Raw genomic sequence first — 16,210 nt, 5'->3', positions numbered from 1 at the left:
GTGTACTTTATCTCGGTTGTTATTTTATTCTAAAACCTTACTATCCACTCCTCCAGTTTCTTGCAAGTGAGAAGTAGTAAAATGCAAAATAAAATGTTTTAGATTTTACACCCAACATAGAACATTAAAAAGTTTTCATTTGTCTTCTTTACCTATACATTGTCCGACTCAGTGATACAAATCCTATTATTGCCAAATTATTTGAAGAAAGAAATTCTCTATCAGTCTCGAATAGAGTTTCAAAAAAAATCTTTAGCATTAGTAAGTTTATTGTAGGAAATTACACACAGACTAAACATTCCCCGTCCATACACACATATTCAGGGTGTGACTTATTTCAATATAATACACTCGAATGAAAACAAAACTTGTGGGATTTGCTACTCAGCACTGCCATAATGTTATAACACAATATTTATAATATTTTTCAGAAACAGTTGCAAGAATTTTCATACATTACCATGTACTTTCATAGATCATTGCCTATTTTCTTGGCTTTGGCATTATAAAAACAAAAATTGTTCTTATAACTTTTGATTATTAACATAATGCCTCTATTTCCAAATTAAGCTAATCCTAACCAATGCCAACAATACCACAAGTTCTGCTTTTCAATAGTATAAACCTAAATCACAGTTTATCTCCGAGAGGGTCCGGAGCCACCTTGCCAGCCGCCACGATGACCTCCACCTCTCCCACCCCCTCTGCCCCGACCAGCAGCTGAAATAAACCATTTACATTTTGATAAATAAAAGTTCTATAAATAAAGTTACTCTGCAGATTTATAATTTGGTTGTATTATAAGGTTCCTTGTCAATATAATTGAGTACAGGAAAAACATCAAAAGGATAATTTTAACAGTTTTCAACATACAATATATTATAATATTATATTGTATGTTGAAATTGATGATTGTGTATGATATTGAGTTGTAATAAACATGAAGCCAAAACTTTTTAAGGCTTTAAAAACTTGCAGGAGTTTATAAATTATAACTATGAATTCTTATGTTATGGATAGGACTTAGGAGAGGTTAGAAAAATGTTTGTTTACAAACAATATCTCTGAGATTCCACAAGTAGTTACATAAAATGGTTAGTTAGATTGAAATTTTCGTTTCGACTTACCCTGAGCTCGTAATATAGCGCTTTTACCGCGTCCTGCGGACGGTTTATTCCCTTGACGTTTGAACATAGGGGCATTCTTCAACATATCCGGTAGTATGAGGAAACGAATTTTAGACCCCCTAATGTAAACATTCTCTAGTTGTGCTACTCGGCCGTCCCTGTATGTTACTGTTACCAAAGTCATTTGGCAATTCATGTTATCCTCGGCTTCGATTAGCTTTCCGCGGTAGACTTCGCCGGTATTTGTTTCCAATGTAACTAAATGCCCTTCGGCTTCATGGAGCACTTTAATAGGTACACCGATCGACATTATAAATGTTTCTGTTTTACTTATTAACACCAAAACTCAATGAAATATTAGAAAAATAGAGATTGGAACGGATTAAAATTTTATAACAAAAAGACGCCAAAACAACAATGGCGATCGTACAAATTATGTCAATGTCAATTGTCAAATCACAAATGTCAATTAATGTCAAATGTCAAAATATTTTTTTTCTTATTATGGCACTTCGCCTATTTAACCATAGCCAGTGTCAAGTATATTATTTTGGGAAAACAATATTCTATATTTAAATACAATTTTCAGCATCGTTTTTCTATATTTTCATGTCTAAAATCTAGTCAAAGTCTAAGTGACAATCAATACAGTCAAGAAGTCAAGTTGGTCGATTCAGTGGTAGACGCTATACTGAAACTTTAGATGGAGTTTTGGAGGGAACACAAAATAGAACGTTTCTGGATATTGCATCACTTGTGCACGCGAATTATCTAATGGTTAATATCCTACCAATATCACATTAAAACCCAGATAACACAATTTTAGGAAAATAAATAATAATACAATAACACAACATCATTCTTTCACATTCCCAGCAAAACCTTGTCAAAATATTTGACAATTGACAGTTGGTGTGTTTCATAACTATGGCCAGTATAAAGTTAGTGAACTGACAGAAATTTATTGGCTATTGAGGGACGGATTCGAGATTCGAAAATTAAAAGATGACACTGAATTTATTGTACGGTATACCTTTAAAGTTTAGGAACACAACATGCAACTCAAAATGCATGGAAGAAGTTTGATGCAAGATGCAATGCAAGCAATTTGTGCCATTTTTGTATATAGTGTCAGCACAGCTGAACAGTGAACTCTGATGTACATAATATGTGTATTCAAAGGTCAGTTTGCCTGGTTAGACATTTAGGCAAAAAAGATGAATCATGAAAGTATATAAATTATACCTACGGTACTTCAGTAGGTACTAATTACCGTACTATACTATTGTCTGTTGCTGTTGCCCGTGCATAAAAAAAATTATAAGTCACTGTCATTGTCAATTTTGCGGGAATTACCATTTGATTCAAAGTTTTGTTATTTTTGGTTTGTAATTTTTATGTATTATCCTTAGTTCTTACTTATTTTAAATAAGTATCAGGAAGCAGACAAAAGTGGTTTATAATTTTATCAAAGTCACAACTAAATGAAACATCACAATAACATACAAGATTCAATTAAATAAGAAGATAAGTGTTGATGTTGTTATATCATTTAAAGCCGATTACAGAAGTTGTTCTTGTGCTCATGAATTGTTTGAAACCGATCTCGAGTTTCAACTGCATTCGTCGGCTTCGAATTACCTATAACAATGGAGGAGGAAGGAACAAAAACCTGTCCGAACTGGTAAGTCTGGAGGGACAATGCTAAGAACACTGTCAATAATCACAGTTCTATTTTTAACGTTACATTAACCGTTTATTTTTGGATAAATGGAGCAGTTCTCGCGCGACTTGGACGCAGTTGTTGCTGTTGTTTATATTTCGAACAATTGCGTGAATTTGATGAGCTATCTTCCAAAATAGAAAGATATCCATACTTAATATTATAAATGCGAAAGTATCTCTGTCTGTCTGTCTCGCTTTCACGCCAAAACTACTGCACCGATTGCAATGAAATTTTGTACACAGTTATTCTAGAGTCTGAGAAAGGACATAGGCTACATTTTGATGTGGGAAAATATCTTATTTCCATCAAAATATCGATGAAAATTAATTCGCATTACGCGTGGGCAGCGCTCATCCCGGGGGTCCTGGGTTCGAGTCCCGCAGGCGGAACAAAAAGTTTTCAATGTTCCTGGGTCTTGGATGTGTATTAAAATAATATTTCAAAAATCTTAAATGTATTAATTTATGTATAATATTATAAAAAATCCAGTAATATATTTTTTTTATGAAATAAGGGGGCAAACGAGCAAACGGGTCACCTGATGGAAAGCAACTTCCGTCGCCCATGGACACTCGCAGCATCAGAAGAGCTGCAGGTGCGTTGCTGGCCTTTGAATAGGGAATAGGGTAATAGGGGAGGGTAGGGATGGGAAGGGAAGGGAAGGGAATAGGGGAGGGTAGGAAAGGGAATAGGGTAGGGGATTGGGCCTCCGGTAAACTCACTCACTCGGCGAAACACAGCGCAAGCGCTGTTTCACGCCGGTTTTCTGTGGGAACGTGGTATTTCTCCGGTCGAGCCGGCCCATTCGTGCCAAAGCATGGCTCTCCCACGTATAAATATACTGATGCAATGAACATTTTAGTTCTAATACAATTCAACAGATGGCGTTTCATTTTTTACTTTATTGTAACATAGAACTAATCATACTTATTAGTTAGTATGTTTTTGTTTATAGTTTTTAATACGTTAGAATATTATGTTTAATAATATAATCACTTGGTATAATAATAATCAATCTATCTTATCTTATAGAACTCCTACTGCATTTCTAATATATGTGACAAGTTGACAACAGAAGGCTCTCTAAAATAAAGGAGTTCGAGTGTACCGTGTTGGCCTATATTCCATCCAGAAAATATGTCAATGCAATCAACATTTTAATTCTAATATATGAAAACACATGGTGTTTTATTTTTTACTTTATTATTGTAACAGAACTAATCATACCTACATTACTATATAATATTGTTTTTATTCATAACTAGCTGTTGCCCGCGACTTCGTCCGCGTGGACTTTAGTTTATAGCGCGCGGTGTCAACAAAATTTGTGTCAAATTTAAAAACTTTTTAAAACCCTGGTAAGTGGTACCCCTCTTAGGGCCGCGCTACACCGGAATGGCAGCGCTGAAAGTGCTCGCCTCGCCGCACTTTCAGCGCTGCCAAGGGTGTAGCGCGGCCCTTAATTAATCAAAATACCCAAAAACAGCTGTGCAGTGTGCACATAATCTATACTAATATTATAAATGCGAAAATATCTCTGTCTGTCTGTCAGTCTCGCTTTCACGCTAAACGTATCTCTGTCTGTCTGTCTGTCTGTCAGTCTCGCTTTCACGCCAAACGCCAAAATTACCGAACCGATTGTAATGAAATTTTGTATACAGATAGTCTAAAGCCTGAGAAAGGACATAGACATTTTTACTGGAAAAAAGGGTTGTAAGGGGGTGAAAATGCGTAAATTTGTTCAAATTAATTAATTAATATTAATATGCGTAAATTTGTTCAAATTAAGTAATATTGTTAGTTCCAACAATTCATAATAGATGGCGCCTTGCGTCTTCTACATCGCGCTGACGCTTGCTCAAAAGTCTTCCTATAAGACGTGGTATCATCTTACATTTAAGTTTCGATTTTTTTCGATTGTTATATCTATTCTACGGTATTAAATAACTCAGTACTTTATCTGTGCAGTGACGTAACCTTAAATTTATCAATAATAAATAGTTTATGGGTAAAGTTGTGTAATTGGAGGGCTAAATAAGCTTTAAAATTTGGCATAAAATATAAAGTTTAATATAAAAAAATGAAATACTTATTGTGTGCACACTGCACAGCTGTATTGATTTAAGGGGTACCAGGGTTTTTTTATAAAAGCTTTTGACACCAATTTTGTTGACATCGCGCGCTATAAACTGAAGTCCACGCGGACGAAGTCGCGGGCAACAGCTAGTACACAATAAATCATGACTCCTCTCTGCTTGTTCTACATTTACACACACGGTTCATGATAAAGCGTTATAAATATCTAGTGTTCATACAATATTATGTACACTGCAGCCAATACAAAAAAAAAAATCTGAGCTTTTTAGACAGCATTCCTAATACTTTGGGAAATAACAAACTTAGGAATATACCTTATCATATTAATGTATTATTCACTAACTATCTCTTTCACAACAATATGTTGTTCTCTAGCAACTAGCACCTTCAATATAAAGTATTTGTCGTTTGAGCCAAAATTGATACAGTTATTTGAAGAAACAAATTAGGCAAATCTGTCCAGCTGTTCTTAATTTTTAACAATACCTTAAAAATCTGCCATGTCAACTTTCTAGCTATCACCATTGTGCTGTGTGCATTCTTATACAGACAGACGGTGAAGTCTTAGCAATAGGATCCTGTTTCTACCGATTAGGTACTGAACCCTAAACAGATTCTAGTGATATAAATACCATTATGTTTCACATTTCAGTAAACGTGAGATACCATCCAGGAATTATGATATACACACCGTCCACTGTGCAAGGAATATCAAAGTGTGCCATGTGTGTAAGGAACCCGTTCCATTGAGTGAACTAAATGACCACCATGACAAGCTTCATAAACTCTGTAAGTGAATAATTATAAATAACTGACACTTAAAAAAAAAAAGGAAACGTAGAAAATAAGAATATTTATAATTAAAATATATATATATTTTTTTGCAATAATTAACTACAAAATAAAATTTCGTAACATAAGACAAGATAAATTTAATATAATTATTACCATTCTAGTACCCTGCAAGGAGTGTGGTGAGAGGATTTGTGGAACGGACTTGGAGGACCACGTCAGAGACTCCTGCGCCCACACCATGAAGTCATGCAGGTACTTATGATGGTAAAGGTTTCAGCTTTACCTGGAATGACCATTATACCAAATACTATGTTAGAAACTAGTGTACTGGCATTCCTAGATTTTTATTTAGTACAAAGAATCTATCTTGATTAATGAATCATCAAGTCCTAGTAAATTATTTTTTGAATACACCAAAATTGGAACCTTTAGAAAAGTCAGAATGAGAGATTGAATATTTGCTGTGATGTCACTTTCACTAGTCTTGAACTTTTTTGTATAATATTGTACAAAAAACTCGAATTGAGTATAATAATTGGATGTCGTCAATTGCAACAAAATATGGGCACTGTTTCATAAAAATGTAACAGCTGTAATATAACCATTTTTTCACCAAATAAAGCATGATTGTCTAAATGCTTACAGGTTCTGTGACTTGGACCTACAGAGGGGCGAGCTGCCCGGGCACGAGCGGTACTGCGGTGCGCGGACCGAGCAGTGCGCGGACTGCGGGGAGTGGGTCATGCACAGATACAAGCAGCTGCACATCGACTCCAACCACGGATTTCTGAGGCTTGATGATGGTATGTTTGGGACGCTCGGTTAACCCAGGGCAAAACAGGGTTATGTGACGGGACTCACAACTCGCCTAACAATCCTGCATCACGTTATCTAAGAACGGCAAGATATATACAACGTCTGAAATGACGTCAGTGGGCATCGGCCTGACCGAGCATGCTATCTCGCTCGGTCGGAAGTTCTTCCTTTGCGGCCGCCATTTACATCGTTAAAATAATATAAAGCCATGAGTGGAAGAACCATGTAAGTAACATTTTACAACATAAGAGCAATTACTCATTTTTCATACCACTACTACCACCACTACCTACAACACCGTCTAGCTATACAGTAGAATCCACATTTTTTTATATCCGATCATTTTTCTGGCTCCATTGAGGCTCCATTTATGCATAAAAAAGTTTTCAAATTGTTACGTGGTCCATCTACTTATGTCTTCAATTATATGGGCTAACCCAAAATTAATTTTAAGCTAAGTCGATTTTATGATTCAACATTAACTTCAGTTTGGCCTCTTTCAACTCAAAATCTTTTAAACCAAATCTAAGTAAATAGTCCTAAGGGCTATTGCAACATAGAGAGGTGTTGTCATCCATATATATGTATATCCATAATAGCAGGGTACAATGTTCTTCGGTTCCATTAATTTTTCGCCAAGTTATTGTATTGCTTATCAAACTTCTATAGAGAGTCCGTGGCTTAGTGGGCAGACCTTTGGTTCACACTCATAGAGGGTGCAGGTTCGATGCCGGGTGGAGGCGTGTATCAAGTAGACATATTCTGCTCTCAAGTACTTAATACGGACGCTCATACGGTGAAGGAAAACATCGTGAGGAAACCCGCACATGATTGGTCCCAGACGTATTAACTAGTTCTTTCCTCTGGACTAGGCCGACTAGGTTGCGAGAATGTTGTATGAGCTTGGGCAACCATACGGGCATTTAAATCTTGTCCCAGGCACTACAGTATTTGAGGAGTGGCTACTTCGCTCTGAAAATACTGTATAAATCATCCACAATGGATGGCGAAGGCCTATTTTTATCAAACTTAGTCCATGCTATAAATAACATTGAAAGTAAAAATGATGTACTGATGTTTTCAATATTTTTATTTCTAGATCCAGAGCCTATCAAGAAAACCAATATAGTCAAACCTTTGGGCAACCGGCTAACTAACGGTACTGCTAATGGAAAAATAGTCAACCAGGAACCATCAACCTCCAAGAATAAAAATCTCAACTGTATGCAGAGAGAATTTGGTCAGCCAGTCTACCAACGACCTAGCCAAACCCCTGGACCTACAACAAGAGATAGAACTATCGAGAATGATATCAGGCCGGGGTCTTCTAATGGTGCAATACCCAGGGTTAAACGGACCAACGACCAACCACAAGTGAACAGAGCGGGAGAGGCACCGGATAAAGTGTTGAAGAATTTGTGGTATGTTAATGACTCTATCATACAAGGCTGCTCAAACTTTTTTACAGTGGGGCAAAACGGTGGATTCCGACATTTATAACGGGCCATTAACTTAGGCTTAATTAAATATAATACCAATCAAACTTCAATGGGTTATATAAGCATAAATTTATTTTTTGATATTAATGAGATTTTTGCAGTTGTATGTCTTTTACTTGTCTCCCTGTCCTCACATATGGATGCCAAACATGGTCTTTAACTAAATCCCAAAATAATAAGTTAGAGGTATGTCAAAGGGCGATTGAACGAAACATGCTCAACAAATTAAGAACGGATAGGACAAGGAATGAAACCATCAGAAACAATACCAAAATAGATGATGTAACAGTCAAAGTTAAAAAACTAAAATGGAGGTGGACAGGCCATGTACTGAAAGGAACAGAAAAGTGGAGTAAAACCATCCTGGATTGGTACCCAAGAACTGGAAAAAGAAAGAAAGGAAGACAATTTAAAAGATGGACAGATGATATAAAACATGTAGCAGGTAGCACCTGGACTAGACTGGGGAGGAACAGGGAAAGATGGAAAGCCCTATTGCCAAAAGGGCAAACAAGCTTAAGATATAAAAGCAACAAAGAAACTAAAGAAAACTGCAGCTTGATAAAGAGGCTAAAATAAATAAATAAATAAATAAAATGTCTTTTAACATTTTATTTATGTTAGGTGATAAATCTGATGTTGATAGTAGGAACAAGTCAGAAATATGTTGCTCACTTAATTCGTTTCTTCGCGGCAGCCAATTAGGCGGGCTTTCTCAGTTTGGCGGGATATTCAAAATTTTCTTGTGCGGGCCATTTAAAATTCTTTCACGGGCCATAATGTGGCCCGCGGGCCTGGGGTTGAGCAGCCTTGCAGTATCAAAAAATATAAAAAAAAATTTATATTAGTATATTGCACACATCCTATTTGCCCTCTACATGATAACACTTCAGGCTGTGTATGTGTTCCTTAAATAGACTTCACAGAAAAAGAAGCAGCACTGAAAGAGCAATTTTTTTGTGATTTGTATAGGCAAGCGCTCAAGCCTCATGAATTTTCCCATACACTAGAAAAAAAAGTTAAAGTATTATCACTTAGTTTTGCTACACCCTGTATAACAATTAACTCTTTCTCTTTCTATTTATCAGTAAATAGTGGGTGCTATATGTTGGTAATCGTTTTACTCTTTACAATTTCAAATATAGAAGAGCTCAAGTGAAGTACGTTAATTCAAACTTCGGACTTGTTCTAAGACTATTTCGTTGTCAGTGTCACTCCACTAAACCAGCCTCTTCCTATCCCACTCTATTATACCTCTCTCACTCTATCAGGTCTCGTGGGACGGTGAAGAAGCGGCCGGCGCCGCCCCCGCCCGTGGCCGGCGGGCTGCCCGCCCAGCGCGCCCAACAGAGGAGAGAAAGAGAGGAGAGAGAGAGAGCGGAGCAGACAGCTATTAATCTCGCACAAGGTAATTAACATGATATTGTAAGGTATATAAATGAAAGTAAATCAAAGAATAGATCACACCCAACCGAAATAATATGATCTGCATGATGTTATGAATGTTCATGTATGGTTTTATGTGAATCTGAATATACAGAAACGCGATGCGACGCTATATTATGTTGAGATTGAGATACAAAATTTAACTTTATTACTGTGCAATTTTTTTTCCGAGAACGAAAGAGGAATTTTCGAAAATATGTATACTTATCATCAGTATACAGAGTGTAACAAAAACAAGTGATAATACTTTAGGGTGTGTACGTGTTCCTTGTAGAGAGTTCACTGTGAAAGTAGCAGCGCTGAAAGACCAAATTTTTTTTTCACTTTTGTATGGGGAAACTCGTGACGCTCGGGCCCTTGCCCATACAAAAGTGAAAGAAATTTTTCGTCTTTCAGAGCTGCTACTTTCACAGTAAACTCTCTACAAGGAACACGTACACACCCTAAAATATTATCACTTATTTTTGGTACACACTGTATATTAAGTCTATGATACTTATATTGTTTTGTATTTTTCTTAAATAGTAGGTCCAATCAGGTACTGACTTCAGTTAACTAAAGAATTCTACAAATTCAAATGTTATTTTTTTACTGTGCAATAAATAATTGCAATGACAACTTAAAATATAACCACGCTTTTTTAACACGAAGAACCTAAAACACATTTTTTTTTGTAGCATAATTTTTTGAGTGCCATAAGGGAAATCTCCCATTTAAAATTGTAACAACAATACTTTTGTATAACTTTACTCTACCCTCTAGGCCTACCTCCAGTGCTCAGCGCGGCCGAGAAGCTCGACAAATTGCGCAAGATGGACGCGCTCCAGAACAGGGAGATTGAGGACAAGAGCTACAAGAACATACTGCAGGGCCGCGTATGGAAAACGCCTGAGGTCTACCCGGGGAATGTTCTAGGTATAGCCCGCGTATAGCTTTAAGACTGGCCATAGACGGACCGCAAGTTGCAGTCCGTCTATGGCCAGTGCTCTAGAGCGGTCGCGTTGAAATTTGCACCGACCGCTCAAGAACTGCTCGAGCGGTCCGTGTATTGCGGATATGAATTTAGTATGGAAAATGCAGATCGCCGTGCGTTCTATGTTACAGAGTAAACCTAAAGTTGTGACTTGTTCGTGACGTACCTCTATCTACTTGTTTCAATTTTGTTTGTCTTACTCTCTGTATGAGCATTTGTGGCGAAATATCAACGTCTCACATAACAAACGGTACATACACAAATAACGTTACATTTTATGTAAATGGCTTTTTCTACAAGGTGTAACAAAACTAAGTGATAATACTTAAGGGTATGTCCTTTATATAGAGTTCACAATGAAACGGTTTTACGTGGGAGAGACATGCTTCGGCATGAATGAGCCGGCTCGACCGGAAAAATACCACGGGCTCACAGAAAACCGGCATTAAACAGCGCTTGCGCTGTGTTTCGCCGAGTGAGTGAGTTTATCGGAGGCCCATGAATCCCTTACCCTATTCCCTTCCCCACCCTCCCCTATTCCCTTCCTTACCCTATTACCCTATTCCCTTTTAAAAGGCTGGCAACGCACCTGCAGCTCTTCTGATGTTGCGAGTGTCCATGGGCGACGGAAGTTGCTTTCCATCAGGTGACCCGTTTGTTCGTTTGCCCCCTTATTTCATTAAAAAAAAGTATCGGCGCTCAAAGAGCAACTTTTTTAAACTTTTGTTTGGAAGAATTCATGACGCTCGGGCGCGCTTACCCATACAAATCACAAAAGAAAATTTGATCTTTCAGCACTGCTACTTTCACATTGAACTCTATATAGGAGACCCATAAATAAAGACCCTAAGGTATTCTCACTTAGTTTTGTTACACTCTGTATATCTTTATTTAAAAAATCACCAGGTCGGGCCCCCATCGACCAATCAGAGCTGGCGAGGCAGAGGGACAGCTTAAAGAACTTCGTGCCGATGACACCAGAAGAGTTCGGCGAGCGGTTCCGCACGCTGCAGCTGCGGGGCGAGCGAGGAGGCGGGGCGGAGGGCGGGGCTAGCGGGGGCGGGGCGGAGGGCGGAGCGAGTGGGGACGGGGCGAGCGGCGTTGAGGCGGGGGACCGCTTCAGCCAGATCAAATCCTCGCTGAGGGAGCTGAGAAGGGGATTGAATGAGGTAATCTTTGATATTTTATAGTGACCGACCGAACTTTCGGTTTCGGTTTCGGCCAGTTTCGGCCAAAAAATCTAGTTTCGGCCTTAGTTTCGGTAAGGCCAAAAAATAGAAACCGAAACTCATGCATCGTTCGGTAAATTTCGCAGTTAACTCGAGCTTGCTTGCCAGCGAGGCCCTGGCTCAGTTCGCCACCATCTATTTAATCATGTTTTGAGATTATGTATTCCAGGTTTAGTCCCAAATCAAAAATTAGCACTTCGTTTTATTTTCATTAAATTGTCTTAACTTATTTTTATCGAAATTATATTATTGAATTTCTGTTGGCAAACTACGTGCTATTTTAACAATGTTTCCCAAACAAACGATTTAGTAAATGCAATAAATTGATTATATTGTGTGTGAACTTTATTTACTTAAGAATTTTGTTTGACTGTGAGATTATAAGATATTTTAGGATATATTCGAACTTTTCGACCTTTAGACCGTTCCTACCCTGCTAGAATCTTATCTAGCCCACTTCCCTGTAAGCTTCACTCTTGCGGCCCTCAGTATATTTTTCAGTTTTAGTGGCAAAACGTCTTCTGGAGAAAAAAAATGTGAGTTTGTTTAGTCATTTCGCTTTGAACTTCGACCGCGGTCATGTCCATGTCTCCCATAAAAATAATATACTGCAATTATTGATTTTGTTTTCAGTAGTACGTCGTTCAGTAGTATGTGTAAGGGAGGATTTCACCAATCGCACAACTCCGTTTTATAAAACTTAGTTCTCATTAAACGCGTTCCTACGGGGATCAATAAAAAAGCAAGAAACGATAGATAAACTACCCAAACGCATAATTTTTTTCGTCTATGATTTTCGATTCTCCATGACACTACATTGGCGTCTGGCAGGACTTTAACGGCTTTGATGAAGTTTAACCGTGCAACATTGGACGTTCTGAAGATAAAACTCGGATTTGTTGTGAACTTTATGTTAGTGAAATGCAATTTGGTGCTATAAACGCGTTTATACGTGTAGAACCAATTTAGTGTACACGACATCGCACCCAAATAAAATGACTTCAAATAGTCTAAGATCCCACTGCAAAACTGTGCAGGTATCGAGTACACGCTTAAAACCACATTTTTACAAATATTTATTATTAGGAGAACATATTTTTACTGGGATGCCAGTCCAAATGTGGCCGCAAATATTTTAAAAAATTTTTTGAGGTGGCGGGATAAAATGTATTCATCAGGTATTGAAAGCAAACATGGTTCATTTCACGGCGATGAGTATATAGATTTAGAAAAATCCGGTGTGCCGTTGACCACCCGGCCGCAACTCTGCCGTAACCAGGTGTGAACAGGTACCATTCCGATACATTTTTGTATCCATAACGTATATTGATATTTTATATATTAAATGGTAGCTTATTTTCTTCTTATAATTATGATATAGATGTGCCTAATTAAATCTGGCCGCAAATAAGGGGTGCCGGCTGTCGAAGATGGCAAACTATCGAAAGTTGAGGAAAAGGGAGCAAGCGCGTAACATTACGCGGTCTAACGAGGATAGTAATAGTACATTATGTTAGTGTACTTAACCATCGGTTCAAAAAATAGTTAAAATCGGCCAAGTGCGAGTCGGACTCGCGCACGAAGGGTTCCGTACTACATATTATAGAGCAAAATTAGGCCAACATTTGTGTTTCGGTTTCGGCTGAAAAATCAGTTTCGGTCGGACACTAATATTTTATCATCATCATTATCATATCAGCCTATATTCGTCCACTGCTAGACATAGACCTTTGACATTTTATACAGCAAAATATTAATATACTTTATTCATTACAATCGATTACGAATTAAACATTAGTTTAATATAGGACGAGTTAGCATTTAACGGACAAGTCGTCCATAATGTTTGTGGATTGTAAATTTTCAGGTGACTGCGCCCTATAACCAGAACCCCGCTGCTGAGATGAAAGTGTGAGTTCCTATTATTATATTCTTACTCTGACATAATATGTTAGGCCGCGTACTCCTCCGAAACGGCTTTACTGATTTTAACCAAATTTTATATGCATACTCACTGGGTCTAAGAATCGGCTACTGGGTACTTTTTATATTGATAAGTGCATTTGTTGAATAAATAACTGTAAATTATTACAACTCGAGACTGACGGTGTATATTGTTTGTGTGACGGGATAGCGATGGACGTTGCCATGGTGACATACTTATTTAGTCACTTCAATACAATAATACGGGCGAAATATTTTATACTTTTGGCAAAGAAACGTTTGCCGGGACAGCTAGTATTTTATTAACTCTCTGTTCCTTTACTCTCATAACCCAGTGGGACGGAAGACCGACACGACTGGCGAGAGATCAGGCGCAGGACCGACTTTTTACATGCCGATCCGACGCATGGATCATCTTACTTGTCAGACAATCAGGTGATCAGCCTGCATCGTCCTAACCAAACTTGGAAATAACATGTTTCCAACGCGGGAATCGAACCCACGACCTCCGAGTCAAGAGCCGCGCTCTATACCACTAGACCACGGAGGCCAAAAAATATATAACTATTTTGGATAGCCTAAGACATAAGAATGCATTCAGCTACAGCTGTCATGTACTAATTTCGTAATATGTATAAGTTAAATAATAATCAAACACATTTATTTGCAGTGCGCGCGGGCGTCGACCAAGCGCACAGGCGCTATCGCAAGCACGAGCGACGGCGGGGGCGGACGCGGTAGCGGGGGCGGTCGTGGGTCCGGGGGCGAACGCGGTAGCGGGGGCGAACGCGGTAGCGGGGGCGGTCGTGGGTCCGGGGGCGGACGCATTAGCGGGGGCGGACGCGATAGTGGGGGCGGTCGTGGGCGCGGGGGCGGATGAAGATGTGGCGCTGCCGTGCGAGTTCTGCGCCGAGCTGGTGCCGCTAGATGACCTTGTTATACACCAGGTATTTTGGGGAAACTGTGAATTTACGGTTGTTGTCGGCTGTATTGTGGCCTTGCGTGCGCTAGAATCACGACCGTCTTTAGACAGACTATTGCAATACAAGATACAGGAAGATGCAACAAATATTTTGTATTTCAAAAGTCTTTTTTTTTATGAAATAAGGGGGCAAACGTGACCTGATGGAAAGCAACTTCCGTGGCCCATGGACACTCGCAGCATCAGAAGGTTTGCAAGTGCGTTGCCGGCCTTTTAAGAGGGAATAGGGTAGGGGAAGGTAGGGAAGGGAATAGGGGAGGGTAGGGAAGGGAATGGGGTAGGGGATTCGGCCTCCGGTAAACTCACTCACTCGGCGAAACACAGCGCAAGCGCTGTTTCACGCCGGTTTTCTGTGAGAACGTGGTATTTCTCCGGTCGAGCCGGCCCATTTGTGCCGAAGCATGGCTCTCCCACGTATAGTCTGTCTCAATACTGTCGAGTCTTGAGTAAGCTCTCGTCTATCGTGTATACTTACAAAAAAACTACCATTACTCTCTACAGATATCCTTGAGTTATGCTGATTTCTGTAGGTAATATTTTATTTCAGACCGGCTGCCGACCCGACCTAGCTCAACTCCGACCGGTGGAGGCCCCTCGCTGGCCGACCTCTGTTAGCAGTAATGACGTCACTGTTGCTAACGTCAATGATGACGCCTCTGCTGCTGCTGACGTGACGTTGGGCGGTGCGGGGGAGGCGGTGATACCGTGCGAGTTCTGCACGCAGTCCCTGCCGATTGAGCTCATCACAGAGCATCAGGTAACAATTGTTTTTAAGCTATCGCATACTTTAATCGCGGGCTTTGAAATTCCGTAACGAAAAAACCTAACAATTCAATTAGGTTATCTCAAAATTAGCTTTTGAGCTAACTTGAGTAGAATACGTCGTGCAAAATTTCGATTGTTTAATTGATTTTATAGGTTTTCTTATTGTCTATTGTAGGTCCGATGCGAGAGAGAGTCCAGGCTACTTTTCCCAGACTAAGCTCTTCCAAGGTAAAGACTTTGTTAGGGTCAGCGCACACCATGAAGTTAATATACCTAGCGGAATAGAGCAACAATCTCGAGCTGTCAAACGAAACCGAAATTGGTTTCATCTGTGTGTAAAAATATGTGTACGTATACACTTACACAAGCATGATTGAACATGATTTCTATGAGATTAAATTGTCAACGTGCGGCACGTGCCGACTGGACTCCAAAAAAAGAGTGCTGCTGTCATGTATCACACGTCTCTTTTTACCACACAGTGTTACTGATAGTGACATCTCTCTTGCTCAGGCCTTTGTTTCTCTATTCCGCTAGGTATATTAACTTTATGGCGCACACCAAAACGTGACGCTGCGTTTTTGAGACAAAATTGTTTTTTATTCATTAAACAAGAAGATGCATGTTTATTTTACGCTTTAAATGCAGCGCTGCGACGCATCTCGTTTATTCTCGGTGTTAACTGATAGACCGGGAGATTGTGACACAAATTTTTGTGGAACAAATCGTTCGACACTCGTTATTTATCCGACACGTTCGATTAACGCCCACGCGTTTGGGCTGCCAGTGCGAGCGCTATGACCATCATTTT

The 16,210-nt window shown here is 39.1% G+C and overlaps 2 protein-coding genes across 2 annotated transcripts; one reads left to right on the top strand and one right to left on the bottom strand.

Moving 5' to 3' along the window:
• Positions 1 to 251: 251 nt before the first annotated feature.
• LOC121727719 (small nuclear ribonucleoprotein Sm D3) lies at positions 252 to 1,554 on the bottom strand. Its single transcript, XM_042115699.1, has 2 exons — positions 1,128 to 1,554; positions 252 to 720 (listed from the first exon to the last, which is right to left on the bottom strand). Exons 1-2 carry the CDS (start codon positions 1,435 to 1,437, stop codon positions 638 to 640), a joined length of 393 nt encoding a protein of 130 aa, XP_041971633.1. The 5' UTR covers positions 1,438 to 1,554; the 3' UTR covers positions 252 to 637.
• Positions 1,555 to 2,514: 960 nt separating this feature from the next.
• Positions 2,515 to 15,705, top strand: LOC121728242. The gene is made up of 12 exons (XM_042116383.1): positions 2,515 to 2,811; positions 5,603 to 5,739; positions 5,907 to 5,997; positions 6,391 to 6,548; positions 7,661 to 7,982; positions 9,332 to 9,468; positions 10,269 to 10,421; positions 11,386 to 11,648; positions 13,576 to 13,619; positions 14,323 to 14,599; positions 15,182 to 15,391; positions 15,575 to 15,705. The coding sequence occupies exons 1-12, from the start codon at positions 2,777 to 2,779 to the stop codon at positions 15,614 to 15,616; spliced, it is 1,869 nt and encodes a 622-aa protein (XP_041972317.1). The 5' UTR covers positions 2,515 to 2,776; the 3' UTR covers positions 15,617 to 15,705.
• Positions 15,706 to 16,210: the final 505 nt, after the last annotated feature.

The sequence above is a fragment of the Aricia agestis genome, chromosome 6 (genome assembly GCF_905147365.1).
Source record: "Aricia agestis chromosome 6, ilAriAges1.1, whole genome shotgun sequence".
Classification (NCBI taxonomy): Eukaryota; Metazoa; Arthropoda; class Insecta; order Lepidoptera; family Lycaenidae; genus Aricia; species Aricia agestis.
The sequence above is the reverse complement of the archived record's forward strand: the minus strand, read 5'-3'. Positions and strand labels throughout refer to the sequence as shown.